This window comes from Polypterus senegalus, chromosome 4 (assembly GCF_016835505.1).
Source record: "Polypterus senegalus isolate Bchr_013 chromosome 4, ASM1683550v1, whole genome shotgun sequence".
NCBI classification, from domain to species: Eukaryota; Metazoa; Chordata; class Cladistia; order Polypteriformes; family Polypteridae; genus Polypterus; species Polypterus senegalus.
The window spans coordinates 91,381,413-91,398,308 of NC_053157.1; the positions used below are offsets into that span (position 1 = coordinate 91,381,413).

General features: G+C 38.5%; 1 protein-coding gene across 2 annotated transcripts in view; it reads left to right on the forward strand.

The window, feature by feature from the left end:
* The window catches only part of rwdd (RWD domain containing 4), a 46,366-nt gene that overhangs the window by 6,892 nt on the left and 22,578 nt on the right, over window positions 1–16,896 (forward strand). Inside the window, exons 2-3 of one of the 2 annotated variants that reach the window (XM_039751040.1) lie at window positions 2,399–2,479; window positions 7,258–7,367. In XM_039751040.1, the coding sequence (XP_039606974.1) occupies window positions 2,399–2,479; window positions 7,258–7,367 (191 nt within the window). The remainder of the gene's footprint in view (window positions 1–2,398; window positions 2,480–7,257; window positions 7,368–16,896) is intronic. The other variant, XM_039751041.1, reaches the window with a different exon arrangement.

A 16,896-nucleotide genomic window follows, 5' to 3' on the forward strand; every position in this document is an offset into this window, starting at 1 on the left:
TTTATATGGGCTTACACAACATTATTTTGCATATGCACTGTTTATACTTGAGGCCATAGAACTGTAAATTAATTAAATAATATTTCTTTTCTAATTTTGACTTCTGACTTTTTCCTTTTTTGGTTAGATATTCATTTCTTGTTGTTTTCAATTATTTTCTTTTTCCCCCATCATTTTATATCAAACCAAAGGAAATTCAATGCTGAATTTGAGTGTTGATGCAGTCTATATAGACTATCAGGTCAAATAATTCATTTTTAGTAAAATGTCTTGTTTTGAATGTTTCCAAGTGTTTGTTTGTAATGTGAGCAAAAATTAAATGGCCAGTGTCACTTGAAATGTTTCTCATAAAAAAGCAACATCGACTACTTTGAGATTATCTTTTTTCTTCTTGTTCTTCTTCTTCTAGCTGCTCCCGTTAGGGGTTGCCACAGTGGATCATCTTTTTCCATATCCTCCTGTCCTCTGCATCTTGTTCTGTTACACTAACCACCTGCATGTCTTTTCTCATCACATCCTTAAACCTCCTCTTAGGCCTTGTTTTTTGCCTCTTAAATGGGAGCTCCATCCTTAACATCATTTTCCCAATATATCCAGCATCTCTTCTCTGCACATGCCCAAATAAAAACAGTCTCGCCTCTCTGACTTTGCCTCCGAAAAGTCAAACCTGAGCTGAACCTCTAATGTACTCACTTCTAATCCAGTATATCCTTGTCATACTCATTGCAAATCTTAACTTCTTTAACTCTGTCACTTCCTGCTCTGTGTCCTGTTTTTTGGTCAGTGCCACCGTCTCCAACCCATATAACATAGTTGGTCTCACTACCGTCTTGTAGACCTTCCCTTTTACTCTTGCTGATACCTGTGTGTCACAAATCACTCCTGACACTCTTCTCCACCCACTCCACCTGCCTGTACTCTCATCTTCATCCTTCTTCCACACTCCCCATTACTCTATTTTGTTTATCACAAGTATTTAAACTCATCCACCTTCGCCAACTCTACTCCCTGTATCCTCACTAACTACTTCTCTAACCTCTCTCTCATCTACACACATGTATTTTGTCTTGTTCTACTGACCTTTATTCCTCTCCTCTCTAGAGCATGCCTCCACCTCTCCAGAGTCTCCTCATCCTGCTCCCTACTCTTGCTACAGATCACAATGTCATTGGCAAACATCATAGTCCTCAGGGACTCCTGTCTAATCTTGTCTGTCAACCTGTCCATCACCTTTGCAAATAAGAAAGGGCTCTGAGCCGATCCCTGATGTAATCCCACCTCCACCTTGAATGCATCCATCACTCCTACAGCAGACCTCACCCCTGTCACGCCTGCCTCGTACATATCTTGTACTGCTCTTACATACTTCTCTGCCACTCCTGACTTCCTTGTACAATACCACAACTCCTCCCTAGGCACCCTGTCATATGCTTTCTCCAGGTCCACAAAGACACAATGCAACTCCTTCTAGCTTTATACTTCTCCATCAACATGCTCAAAGCAAACTTCGCATCTGTGATTCACTATCCTGTCATGAAACCACACTGCTGTTTGCTAATTATCACCTCATTTCTTAACCTAGCGTCCACTACTCTTTCCATAATTTCATGCTGTGGCTCATCAATTTTATCCCCCTGTAGTTACTACAGCTCTGCATATCCCCCTTATTCTTAAAAACCGGTACCAGTACACTTCTTCTCCACTCCTCAGGCATCCTCTCACTTTCGAAGATTTCATTAAACAATCTGGCTAAAAACTCTACTGCCATCTCTCCTAAACACCTCCCTGTTTCCACATGTATGTCATCTGGACCAACAGCCTTTAAATTCTTCATCCTCTTCATAGCTGTCCTTACTTCCTCCTTGCTAATCCATTGCATTTCCTGATTCATTATCTCCACTTCTTAACCTATGTTCCGCTATTCACTCCCTTAACTTTGAGATTGTCACTATAACATTTATGAGGCAAAGTGTGCATCTGACTCCTATTTCAGTCTTTTGTCTCAGATGTAAAATCTATGTGCATTTGACACTATAAGCTGATACTTTCTTTGTTATGAATGTTGCATTTAAATATATATATGCAAGTACATGTTATCTTTGATTCATTTTTTATGCTATCATCTATTTTTTATATGATGCTAATAGATTAAAATACAGTTAATAAGCAGATTCTTCATGAATATATATTTTATGCATACACTTGATCTTATGTAATGTGTACATAAACTGCATGGTTCTTGAGATTATATTTGGTTATCCAAGTATTAATATATAAAAATTAAATTAAACTAGAGTATTACTAATCAATGATAGATTGCCTGGTCCTTTTACACAGGACATTTAAATATTGTGGAGAATGCTCTATCTTGTACCATTTATTTCTTGTATTTTTACAGATGGAACTAGAAGCTCTCCGGTCCATTTATGAAGGAGATGACTGTTTCAAGGAGCTCAGTGCAGTTTCTTTTCAGTATAGGGTGAGGCAGTTGTGTTTATTTAGCAATTAGGTGGTACTTTTAAAAAGTTAATTTTGATTTTGAGTGGAGCAATTAAATGTAAACCATTTCCAAGCAGTATTTTTCACATTTTGGTACTGTGTAGTATACTCCACTATATAAAAAACAATGAATTAAACATTAATTTTAAGAAATGAATCAGGTTATGCTTTCCTAAAAAAAGACCTGATTCATTTTTATTTTACATTTTAAGTTCCTAGCATCACCTGTCTGTTAATGAGGCTTTTACAGCTGGACATTTCAAACATAATTTTAAATATAATAACATTAACACTAGAATCCCTGAAGCCTACGAAAAAACTTGTAATCCCGGCCCACCTTAAATCCCTTTGCACCTCTCCATCAACATCTTTTGTTTTGTAAATGTGCCGATCAGTACAAGCAGCAAGCAGCCTACTATCCCATCCCTATCCCTTGATGGATCTCAATTTGGGCAAAAAGTTCTCCCAGCTCAAGCCAAGGCTCCTATTCTGTTTGTGAGGTGCCTAGAGTTGTACAGGGTAAATAATACAGTATATCGTTATTTAGAATACATGAATTTAATGTGTGTTCCGTGTCTAACAAAGATCTGGGTAACTGTAGGATGAAATGAAATGGCAGGTAGGAAATGCTGAACACATACCTAAGGCTGAAACTTTTTCCATGTTATACTAATAATGACATGAAGTGTATAATGTGTGAAGACTTTAGTCCAAATATCAAATACACACTTGCACATTTATTCAAGAATGTAACTAAAGTTTGAAAAAAAAATTAAATTTACATGTTGCTGTCAGTGAGTTAAAAACAAAGGGATTGGGGGACAGCATGCTGCTTGCTGCTTGTGCTGATCAACACATTTTATAAAAGAAAAGACACTGATGGAGAGGTGCGAAGGGATTTAAGTTGGGCTGGGGTTACGAGTTTTTTCGTAGGCTTCAGGGATTCTAGTGTAAATCACATAGTAATATATAGTAATAAAAGTTTATTTCCAGCAGTAATTTTAAATAAGAAACCTTTAATATTTGTGAAAACAAAACAGAATGGCCTTTAGAATGTTAATTAGGTGAAAGAAACATTTTAATGAATGAATAAAGGGGGAGGGTATGTGGTTGTTAAAAAAGGGAAGCTTTTATCAGTCAAGAGTATCTTTCAGATTGCAAAATCCAGGCAACAAAATTGAAAAGACATATGGAATTCTTTAAAAGTCTTAAGGTTTGATGATCGCATAACTGAATCTCATCTAGTTTTAGCAAATGTTTTAAATGTGAATTTAGTCAAGCCATTAACTCCAAAACGTCTGTGTAGAAACTATATAAAGCAAAGAAAGGCAGTCTTGGATCAAAGTCTATTTGATTTTTTTTTTTTTTTTGAAAGGAAAAAATGTTTAATATGAGGGATGTTCAAAAATTTTATATTTTAAATAGTGAAGGCGGCAGGAGTATTAATTTGGCATTAAAAAGTTGATACAACGCTGGGGAAATTGCATTGCAAACGAAGATGACTATGTAAAAAAGTGATGCAATTTGTTTTTGAAATTCTTAATAAATAGAGTTAAAAAGTGTGGAAACCTTTTGAACGTCCCTCATACAATAAATAAGTAGTTGCATCATAAATAGAACTCCTAATAAACTCCCATCTAGTCATGTGTTGTCTGTTCAGAATCTCAAACCACCTCTTGCTACCTTTTGTTGAACGACACCACTGTACTAAATTTGAATATTGTCTCTTAACATAATTTGAATGTTATTTTTTATATACGTGGCATCACACCAGGTTTCATGATTGCCCAAGCAGCCCTTTATCTCGATATTTTAGATATGTATTCTTAAGAAGGAACATATTTAAGAAGTGAATCTTCTCCCAAAACTGAACTTTAAGTGTTTATTTTTTTGATATGTGCTTTCATTCATAATGAGATGTGTTAAGCAAGTGTGCCTTTTAATCTGCCCTTGTTAGTGAGCATGTGACTTACTTTTTTGCTTTCATACATATGACAATAAATGTGAAATTTTCAAAGAAAACTCAATTTCGAAAATTAATGGAGAGGTGCATAGAAGTATACTTCTTAGCAGAGGAACAACAATCACAATTCAAAAGAGTCTAGCAAGTACTTTTACAAAGAATATGAGGGATTTATCTCATAACATTATTTGGTGCTTCATTAATAATCGCAGTGTTTTGCTGCATTCATTTAAATGGCTGCAGAGTAACGTCCCCACAGTATTATGCTGCCACCACCATACTTCATAGTGCGGATGGTTGGCTTTTGATAATGTGCAGTGTTGGCCTTAGAACAGGGTTGCCCAATGCATCGATCGCGATCGACCGGTAGATCGCAAAGGTAGTGCAGGTAGATTGCGTTGCATTCAAAAAAAATTTTTTTAAACGTTAGTCTATCATATATCCTCCCTATGGCATTTGCCACTTGATTGACATACAGGGCAGCCAGTCTGAGATCTCTTTTCTTCTAACAAACTGGTCATCCCGCACGCACCATCAAACGTGTGAGCTACTGCAAAACTCTGGCTGTGATCTAGTTAGCCTTCTAATTTATATCGACTAAAGAAGGGATTTTAAAAAAAATAGTTTGCGGAGGCTATGGATTGGATGTGGAATTGGAAGAGGATTTTTTTTTCTTACAATGTCACAATCGAAGTGCGTTTGTCTTATCTATCAATCTATCATTGCTATTCCAAAGAAGGAAAATGTGGAAAGGCACTTTCAAACTGTTCATAAAAACTACGAAACTGACTTAATTCCAAAAGGTGATCTGAGAAAGGAGAGGGATCTAAAATCGCAGTTAATTGGACAGCCATCATTTTTCACTCAGCTGAACTCAAAAGTAAAGACAGACACACCGAAGCATCGTTCTGGGTGAGTCACTCGAGCGTTAAGTCCTTCCAAGATGGAGAGATGATAAAAAGAGGCCTTCGTTGAGACAGATGGCTAGGGAGAAATTCCTGCTGAGATTTCAAGACCCCTGGCCGGAGAAAAAGGAGTTTCTCCTTGTCATTAAACATGCAGAATACAAGCAACTTAATAATGATCAATGGCCGCTAGATTTGGCATTTTTTTTCCGATCTGAACAACATGTTGAATGATCTTAATTTACAGCTACAAGGAAAAGAGAACTCCATGGTCAATGTGATTAGCTCAGTTAATGCAACATACTGTATGTCCTCAAAGCTGCAGCGCCTTGATTTGGGGAACATCCAAAACCTTGCGACAGAACTGGAGACGCAATGGAAGGCGTGTGCGCAACTTGATAGCATACGCTACACAGAGCAGATTGAAAATTGACTGTAAGACTTTGACAGACGGTTTCAAGACTCAGCTTTATTGAGCCAATCGCTACATTTAAATGCTGTCCATTTAGGGAAGATGTTGAGGGTGATTCACTCACATCAGAAATTGCAACACTGTTTCACCTAAAACTCCTCTACAGTGGAGGATAAGGTTTTGACACTACAGGATGACATTCCGCTAAAGTCTGGGGCTCTTGGACAGTTTTGGAACTTACTCACAGAGGAAAAGTACCCAAACATGAGGAAATGTGCTACCTCCTTGACTGCATTATTCGGCTCTACTTATTTATGCGAGTCAGCCTTTTCCCACTTGAAGATGATTAAATCCAAATACTGTAGTGACCATAAATGTATTGAATTGTTATTGTGCCGTAAAGGTTATTCAGTTATGCAAGGTACAACAACATATAGTTTATGTATAAAGTATACTCAGTATATATATATGAAACGATCTACCTATATTAAAAATGAGATATATATATATATATATATTGGTAGATCATTTCGACCTGGTCATTTTAAAAGTAGTTCGCAAGCCAAAAAAGTGTGGGCACCCCTGCCTTAGAGCAAATATGCCGTTTAGTCTGAAGGTCAAAAAGCTCAGTTTTGGTCTCAATGGTTATAAAACCTTCTTCCAGCTGACTTCCATATGTCTTCTACAAACACTCCCCATGATGTCATGTGACTTTTTATGCTTGCCACTCTCCCATGAAACTATGACTATTAAAGTACCTGGGCAACAGTTGTTGTATGCAAAGTCTTTCTAATTTTATTGCTTGCAACTCCTTTAGTGTTATCATAGGTCTCGTCTTAGTAAGGGTCTTCTACTTGATTGATCACTTATGTTTTTGTGGATGGCCTCCTCTAGGCAGTTTTACAGCTCTTTCCTTTTCTTGATGATTGATTTATACTGTGGCGATATGCAGTGACTTAAATATTTTTTTCTATCCATCCCCTCACTTATGCTTTTCTGTCACCTTTTTATGGAGTTTCCTGGAGTCTTCTTTTCTCTTCATTGAATTTATCAGGCTAAGATACTGACTCACCACAAGCTGGACCTTCCACATAAGGTGCATTTATATTACAATCAGTTGAAACACCTTGGCTACAGACAGGTGATCTCCATTTAATTAATCAGGTGACTTCTAAAATCAATTGATTTCACCAGAGATGAATACTTGCATGAGCAATTATTTTGTGTTTTATATGTTTAATTAGACCACATTGTAGAGATCTGTTTTCACTTTGACATCAGAGTCTTTTTCTTTTGATGAATGTTAAAAAAGCCAACTTAACTCCATTGTGATTCAATGTTGTATAAAAAAATTTAGTACTTATTATAGACACGTTAAATAGAAAATTATCAGTCTTATTTTAATAACAAATCATCTTAGGATAAAAAGTTTAGATAATTCATTGGTATAAGTGAATTTAAGTTCTACTATTTTGTAGATCGGAGATCATGATGACCCAAAAGCATTCATACTGGAAATCTCTTGGCCTGAAACATATCCAGAAACACCTCCTAAAATATCCTTAGATGCATTTTTCAATAATAGAATGTAAGTATACAACTTTCCTCTTTATTAGCGTTAATTAAACTTTACGAGATGCCGTATATAATGCATGAAAAATGTGTAGTTAAGGACTGAATATATTTGTAGTGCAGGAATAGACAGTTTTAATAGGTAAACCAAAATTCTATTTTGTTGAACTTTGATAATTTAGCATTGTTTAATATCATTGTTGTTTGTTTTGTTTTATTTTTCTTTTCTGAATTAATGCATAATTTGACATCATCCTTTTCTTTTATGATTACTCCAGGAAATGTTAGTGGTTTTGTATAGCAGATTGGCTCCAGAAAAACTTGTATAAAAACAAAAAACTTTAAATAATGTATGTAACTCTGTTTCAGTGGCACTTGCTGGACATTGACATAAAATATCCTAATTTATAATTTGATACTATCCGTATGTGTGGTGTTCGCGTCAATACCCAGTATGTATGGTGTTCGTGTCACTACCTCGACTCAATACAAGTTAGAACCATGCAATGGGACTCTGCCTCTGTAGTTAGAACATAACGTGGCAAACGCGGACGCAGTATTGCATAATTGGCTAAGAATGTTCGAATGCTTCAGTGACGCCGCTGGACGGCTGAGTATAGTAAGTTGGTGTTGGTTTGAGCAGATAACAGTAAGTTCAGTTGGTTTTTGAAACGTTGGTTTGGTCGGGTGTACTTTCCAGGACTAACATCATCAACTGACTTAAACTCTTCGACAGCTCCAGAACCGTAAGTAATTTAGAACGTATCGCTGTTTGCTTGGTATGTCGAAATCAATCTTTGGGCAGTTCAGTTTTGGGATCCATCCTTCTGTCATCTATTGGCAAACTGAGTAGTGACGGCTGGGTATTAACAACGGTCATTGTTTAAATTTAAACCGATCTCAGATCTAAAATGACCACGCCATCATAATTATTACTCCGACTCTGATTTGAGTCGTACAATACAGTTTGTTTTGAAAATGTGTTTGCCGGAAAAAATCAAGAGGTGCGGCAAAGAGCTGAGCTCACGTCTCGCAGCCCTGTTTAAACAGGAAGCTCTTCATTACATCGGCCGAAAAGGTCTATTTTAAACACAAATCATTGCCATGATAACAAAATTATTTCAAGTACTTAAAAAAACAAATCATTCTTTGCAGAGAAAGTATGGATTTCACAAACGTAGAATTTGTAGCCCGATTCGATCGGGCTCCCAGTCGCTAGTATTAAGATACTTCAGTTCAATTTTTGAGGCACCATGATAATTAATTCCTTATGGAAATGAAGAATATGTAGGGTTTTTATAATACTTTGTTATTCTCTCTATGTATATTTACTGTATATTTGTGTGTATGTATTGTGACAGATAGGGGAAGCTGTCGTCCCCTTGAACCCTCAGATCAGACGTCAGACACCAGATAAAAGTCCAAATTATTAATTTATCTATACTAATAAAAGGCAAAGCCCTCACTGACTGACTCACTCACTCACTCACTGACTCATCACTAATTCTCCAACTTCCCGTGTGGGTGGAAGGCTGAAATTTGGCAGGCTCATTCCTTACAGCTTCCTTACAAAAGTTGGGCAGGTTTCATTTCGAAATTCTACACGTAATGGTCATAACTGGAAGCTATTTTTCTCCATATACTGTAATGGAGTTGAGCTCGAAAGCCGTGGGGGGTGGAGTTTCGTGTGACATCATCACGCCTCCCATGTAATCATGTGAACTGACTGTCAACGCAGTACGTAGAAAACAAGGAAGAGCTCCAAAAAGCGCTGAAGAAAACATGCATTATATAATTGAGAAGGCAGCGAAACAATAAGAAGCGAGCGAGTGACATATACAACCATATTCATGAGTGCTGCTACTTCGGAAACAAAGCACGGTGTAAACCTAAAGTTTAAATTAAGTTCATAGACAGGGTGCCGCTGGCGTTTGTCATACCCACGGGTAATGCGGGATACAAGTTTAATGAGAGGATGCAGGATATAAACGAGAGTTTCGATCACTTTGTAACTAGGTTAAAATTGCAGGTGAAGGGCTGTGCTTATGCAAATTCCGAGAAACTGTGTTTGTGGGGGATTGACAGTTAAGGCGGGTGGGGGAGTCACGTCATCATCTCCCCTCCCATTCACCTCATTTCGCTCTGAGCTAAGCTCCGCAGCTAACACAGTCTTACGGAAGCGACTTGTGACGCTGCCACCAAATACTCACAGAAAAATCCAAAAGTTAATACACACGCTGTCTCTACAGTTTCTCCACACTGAATCCTCTAGGCATTACTTACAAAAGGTTACATTGACAATCGTGTTACGTTATTTTTAAAATGTTTCACTTTCTTAGCACAAGCTCAGCTGAGAAGCTTCGATGCATGTGCTCCATAACGCGTTAAAAAATAATGCATTTAATCACACTTTGCATTCCAAGCAAAGGGGAACTTCTGTCAATGCATGATTTCCTGGTACACCGATTACATTGATCAGCTTCCTGATTCATTTTACCCTCGCACCCCCTTGGTTTGAGAAGAAGTATGAAAAAATATGAGGTTAACACAGAAAAACAGATCACCAATTGAAGCTTTATGAATAATTGATACTTTATTCGCCATCAATAATTGTTTTGGTAAAGCCATACTCAGTGTAATCCTCCTTCCATTTTATAATTTTTCCACCACTAGCCATGATTAAATGAACGGTAAAAAAGTAAGAGCGAAGCGAGGGTGATTTATTCAGGCAGGCAGGCGACAGCTCAATAGCTCGAATTTGGATATAAGTAGGTTCTATTTAGTCGCCAGAAATATCTTTGGTAGGAATGGAAGTTGAATTTAGTCTTTAAATTTCTATGGTGGAGAAAAATGTATGCAATGATGACTAAATTTAACTGTATATAAAGTCAAAACTTGTATATATAAAGTCATTCCAGAATATATAAAGTCAAAACTTCATTATATAAAGTCACTGTCGGAATAAATAAAGTCAAAACTTGAATATATAAAGTCAGCGCTGGAATATATAAAGTCAAATCTTGAATATATAAAGTCAGCGTAGGAATATATAAAGTAAGCGCTGGAATATCCATCCATTTCCCAACCCGTTGAATCCAACCACAGGGTCACGGGGGTCTGCTGGAGCCAATCCCAGCCAACACTGGGCGCAAGGCAGGAACCAATCCTGGGCAGGGCACATGCATCATTTTCAAAACATTAACCGAACAGTGTTTTTTTTATTTATTTTTCTGAATACGTTTTTGTTAACTTATTTCAGTTCAGAGTCGTTTCACTCAATATATTTTGACTTTGACTTTATATATTTAGGAATGAGTTTATATACTCCGATGTTGACTTTATATAATCAGGAATGACTTTATAAATTCCGACGCTGACTTTATATATTCAGGTTTTGACTTTATATATACCGACGCTGACTTTATATATTCAAGTTTTGACTTTATATATTCAGAAACAAGTTTGACTTTATATATACCGACAGTGACTTTATATATTCAAGTTTTGACTTTATATATTCTGACGCCGACTTTATATATTCAGAAAATCAATGTATTTACCTGTTTGGCACCCCATAGTATATGAGTGTGTGTATATATGTACACGTGTGTGTGTGTGTATATATATATATATATATATATATATACGTGTGTGTGTATATATATATATATATATATATATATATATATATATGCCAGCAACACAATTGACAATGACAAAACAATTACATTGTCAATCATGTTACATTATTATTAAAATGTTTCCTTTTCTTTTTACTTCTCCGATGCGAAGCGCGGGTATTTTGCTATATATATTTATATATATGTGTATATATATATATGTGTATATATATATATGTGTATATATATATATATATATATATATATACACTGTGTGCACAATTATTAGGCAAGTGAGTATTTTGACCATATCATCATTTTTAATGCGTATATTCCAACTCCAAGCTGTATTAACTTGAATGCTTATTGGATTTAAGCACGCCAGGTGATGTGTATTTGTGTAATGAGGGAGGGTGTGGCCTAAGGAGATCAACACCCTATATCAAGGTGTGCAGAATTATTAGGCAGCTAGTTTTCCTCAGGCAAAATGGGCCAAAAGAGATTTAACTGACTCTGAAAAGTCAAAAATTGTAAAAAGTCTTTCAGAGGGATGCAGCACTTTTGGAATTGCTAAGATATTGGTGTGTGATCACAGAACCATCAAACATTTTGTTGCAAATAGTCAACAGGGTCGCAAGAAACGTGTTGAGAACAAAAGACGCAAATTAGCTGCCAAAGATTTGAGAAGAATCAAACGTGAAGCTACCAGGAACCCATTATCCTCCAGTACTTTCATATTCCAGAGCTGCAACCTACCTGGAGTGCCCAGAAGTACAAGGTGTTCAGTGCTCAAAGACATGGCCAAGGTAAGGAGGGCTGAAACCCAACCACCACTGAACAAGAAACATAAGTTGAAACGTCAAAACTGGGCCAAGAAATATCTGAAGACAGATTTTTTCAAAGGTTTTATGGACCGATGAGATGAGAGTGACTCTTGATGGACCAGATGGATGGACCTGTGGATCAGTAATGGCACAGAGCTCCACTCCAACGTGGAGGTGGGGTACTGGTATGAGCTGGTATTTTTAAAGATGAGCTAGTTGGACCTTTTGCATTGAAGATGAACTCAAAATCAACTCCCAAACCTACTGCCAGTTTTTCGAAGACACTTTCTTCAAACAGTGATACAGGAAGAAGACCATGATTTTATGCAGGCCAATGCTCCATCACTTGCATCGAAGTTCTCACTGCGTGGCCAGCCAGTAAAGGCCTTAAAGATGAAGGAATAATGACATGGCCCCTTCCTCATCTGACCTAAACCCTATCGAGAACTTGTGGGCACTTCTTAAACGCTAGATTTACGGGGGAGAAAAACAATACACCTCTCTGAAGAGTGTCTGGGAGGCTGTAGTCACTGCTCCACAAAAAGCTGATCGTCAACAGATCAAGAAACTGACAGACTCCATGAATGGAAAGGCTTATGACTGTTATTGGAAAGAAGGGTGGCTATATTGGTCATTGATTGATTGATTGATTGATTTTTTGAAATGTCAGAGATGTTTATTTGTAAATTTTGAGGTGTTTGTTTATTATTCTCACTATAACAGATGAAAATAAACAAGTGAGATGGGAAAATTTTCATTTTTCCTTTAGTTGCATAATAAATCTGCACACTAATAGTTGCCTAATAATTGTGCACATATGTATTCCCCTGATGATGTTCACACTCACATTTCCGTTGTGAAACATTCAGGTTTCAGGTTTATTAACATTTTGGATTGACTGATAGCACTGTGTTTGTTCCATATTAAAATTAATCCTCAAAAATACAACTTGCCTAATAATTCTGCACTCCCTGTATATATATATGTATATATGTAGATATGTATATATATATGTATATGTATGTATATGTGTATATATATATATATGTATATATATATGTATATATATATATACAGTGGTGTGAAAAACTATTTGCCCCCTTCCTGATTTCTTATTCTTTTGCATGTTTGTCACACAAAATGTTTCTGATCATCAAAACATTTAACCATTAGTCAAATATAACACAAGTAAACACAAAATGCAGTTTTTAAATGATGGTTTTATTATTTAGGGAGAAAAAATCCAAACCTACATGGCCCTGTGTGAAAAGTAATTGCCCCCTGAACATAATAACTGGTTGGGCCACCCTTAGCAGCAATAACTGCAATCAAGCGTTTGCGATAACTTGCAATGAGTCTTTTACAGCTCTGGAGGAATTTTGGCTCACTCGTCTTTGCAGAATTGTTGTAATTCAGCTTTATTTGAGGGTTTTCTAGCATGAACCGCCTTTTTAAGGTCATGCCATAGCATCTCAATTGGATTCAGGCCAGGACTTTGACTAGGCCACTCCAAAGTCTTCATTTTGTTTTTCTTCAGCCATTCAGAGGTGGATTTGCTGGTGTGTTTTGGGTCATTGTCCTGTTGCAGCACCCAAGATCGCTTCAGCTTGAGTTGACGAACAGATGGCGGACATTCTCCTTCAGGATTTTTGGTAGACAGTAGAATTCATGGTTCCATCTATCACAGCAAGCCTTCCAGGTCCTGAAGCAGCAAAACAACCCCAGACCATCACACTACCACCACCATATTTTACTGTTGGTATGATGTTCTTTTTCTGAAATGCTGTGTTCCTTTTACGCCAGATGTAACAGGACATTTGCCTTCCAAAAAGTTCAACTTTTGTCTCATCAGTCCACAAGGTATTTTCCCAAAAGTCTTGACAATCATTGAGATGTTTCTTAGCAAAATTGAGACGAGCCCTAATGTTCTTTTGCTTAACAGTGGTTTGCGTCTTGGAAATCTGCCATGCAGGCCATTTTTGCCCAGTCTCTTTCTTATGGTGGAGTCGTGAACGCTGACCTTAATTGAGGCAAGTGAGGCCTGCAGTTCTTTAGACGTTGTCCTGGGGTCTTTTGTGACCTCTCGGATGAGTCGTCTCTGCGCTCTTGGGGTAATTTTGGTCATCCGGCCACTCCTGGGAAGGTTCACCACTGTTCCATCTTTTGCCATTTGTGGATAATGGCTCTCACTGTGGTTTGCTGGAGTCCCAAAGCTTTAGAAATGGCTTTATAACCTTTACCAGACTGATAGATCTCAATTACTTCTGTTCTCATTTGTTCCTGAATTTCTTTGGATCTTGGCATGATGTCTAGCTTTTGAGGTGCTTTTGGTCTACTTCTCTGTGTCAGGCAGCTCCTATTTAAGTGATTTCTTGATTGAAACAGGTGTGGCAGTAATCAGGCCTGGGGTGGCTACGGAAATTGAACTCAGGTGTGATACACCACAGTTAGGATATTTTTTTAACAAGGGGGCAATTACTTTTTCACACAGGGCCATGTAGGTTTGGATTTTTTTTTCTCCCTAAATAATAAAAGCCATCATTTAAAACTGCATTTTGTGTTTACTTGTGTTATATTTGACTAATGGTTAAATGTGTTTGATGATCAGAAACATTTTGTGTGACAAACATGCAAAAGAATAAGAAATCAGGAAGGGGGCAAATAGTTTTTCACACCACTGTATGTATATATATATATATATGTGTGTATATATATATGTATATGTATATATATATGTATATGTATATATATATGTATATATATATATATGTATAGCAAAATACCCGCGCTTCACAGCGGAGAAGTAAAAAGAAAAGGAAACATTTTAGATATATATATCTAAGATATAGATATATAGATAGATAGATATAGATATATATTGAGATATACTATAGATATTTATATAAATCCTCCACACCTCCCAGCAGCTCAGTCACCCTTCCTCCCAACTCGGCCCACTCTCTCTGTCCATGTGACTTTATAACACTTCCGGGTCAGGTGAAAACTCCTTTTCTTCTTCAGCCCGGAAGTACATTATTTCTTCTGTCCCCATGACAGGGACGTACGTCCGGACTATATGGAAAATACAAGTCTTTGGGCCTCCCTGCAGCGTCCTCTGGCTGCCCCCACGGTATCCAGCTGGGCTGTGAATAAAGACTCCAATGTCAATGATGCCCTGCTGGTATTCGGGGCACCTCCATATTGCAGGGAGGGCACCATCTGGTGGCTTGACGGTATTGGCCGGGAGAAGCTACCGGCCATATTCCACAATACTCCCCCCTCAGCGAAGAACCGTAGTTCAAAGCAACCAGCCCCACGAGGGACGTCTTCCTCCAGGAGGAGTTACTGGTCGGACCTTGCCTGTTTTGTGAGAAGTATTCCCTGGAGAACCTAGGGGGAACATCAAACCAGTGAGACACTTTATCCCGTGTTCTCCAAGGACAATTTCGCCAAATATGGCCCGGCCAGCGGCATTCATAAAATTGCCTCCATACTCCTGCTATTCTCACTCGACGGAACTGGAAACATTCTGGAAATTCTGGCTCCGTCCCTTTTTCCACTGAGGAGGGTTCCACAGCCGCCTCTGAACTCTTAGCTCCCCTTTCTACTTTATCAGGAGACCCCCGTTTCTCTTTTGGGATATCCTTTTTAATCTGGGGCTTATGTACAGTTTGGGTCTCTCTTTGGGTATGAGAAAGCCCCCTTACTGTTTGTATCCCCTTCGATTTATGAGTGACCAGTGGCGGTGTCTTTAGAACTGCATCGCTCTGGGAGATAGCACTATTCAGCTGCTCTGGCTCAATCGATCCTTCCCCCGCCCACTCGGTCATTACACCCGACTCTCTTGTGTGGTTCGCAAAGAATGGCACCCACTACTAATCAATTACGGGCCCGTTTCACTCTGCGTCCTTCTATTATGTACCGGTGATTCTTACCTATACCGCCAAATCAATTAATACAGGAGCCTCCTTAGAAAACCGTCGCAGGTACTCCTCTAACCTCTTAATAGGCGCTTCAGCCGCTGTTCCCAAGTCTGCAACGATTTTCTGTATTGTCTGCACCACCTGTAAAAAACTACTTACGGGCTGGATTAATTTCTTCAGCTCGTGCACGTCCATATTATTTAATTTGGCCGGAGGCAGGCTCAAACCATCATTCACCTTACCTTCCGGCCAGGAGTCAGTGAGCACTCCTGCTCCTGGCATGTGCTCGGTTGGATTGTGCACAGGCTTCTGGGAATTGGAGTTCTCTTTTTCAGAGGACCAGGTCACCATCTTTGGCTTACTGCGATCCGCCTGTATTAATTTGTTGGCGGATCGATCAGTCATTTCCTGGCCGTCCTTACCTTTTTGTGGGGTGAGTGGCGGTTCGCTCGCCTCCCCCTTCCCCTTCAGAAATTTCAAGTCTGTCTTCATTTGGGCGAGGTCGTCAGTATTGTTACAAGGACCTTCTCCTTCCCAGAATCCCCCGGGGCAGGTCACGTGTTCCTTTCCGGCACCCGAAATGCAGAAGTTTTTCTTTTTCTCGTCGGCTTGAACAAGAGCATACCACCGTGTTCAGGAGTTTCTCCTGCCTCCCGCAGAGCCTCCAAATGACCATCTCCGAGGTATGTGCACAGGACAAAATTAGTTATTTTAAAAATGTGATCAACTAGATCACCGGCACATACCTCGTTGTAGTTATCCTCATCCAGAAGCCTCTCCCGACCCGTGTAGTCGCTCCGAAGCTCATCCTGAGCGTCGGCCGTGGTGAGTGTAGTACCTCCGCTGGGGCTGCCGCTCTGCTTAACCTTTTTCTTTCCCATGACAGACTTGATGAACGTGGGTTGTGGTGATTGTCTTCTTGGAGTTTCTCTGTCCACAGAAATTTTTTCGCAGGCCCTCTGCCAAACCTGACGGCCAGAGAATCCTGCTGTGTACGCCACTCTGACAGATAGGGGGCGCTGTCGTCCCCTTGAACCCTCAGATTAGATGTCAGACACCAGATAAAAGTGTAAATTATTAATTTATTCATACAATAATGTGCACAAAGCACCTCCACCTCCACTATACTTAATAATAAACACAAAACTCAATAATAAAATGCACAATAATCAAATCCT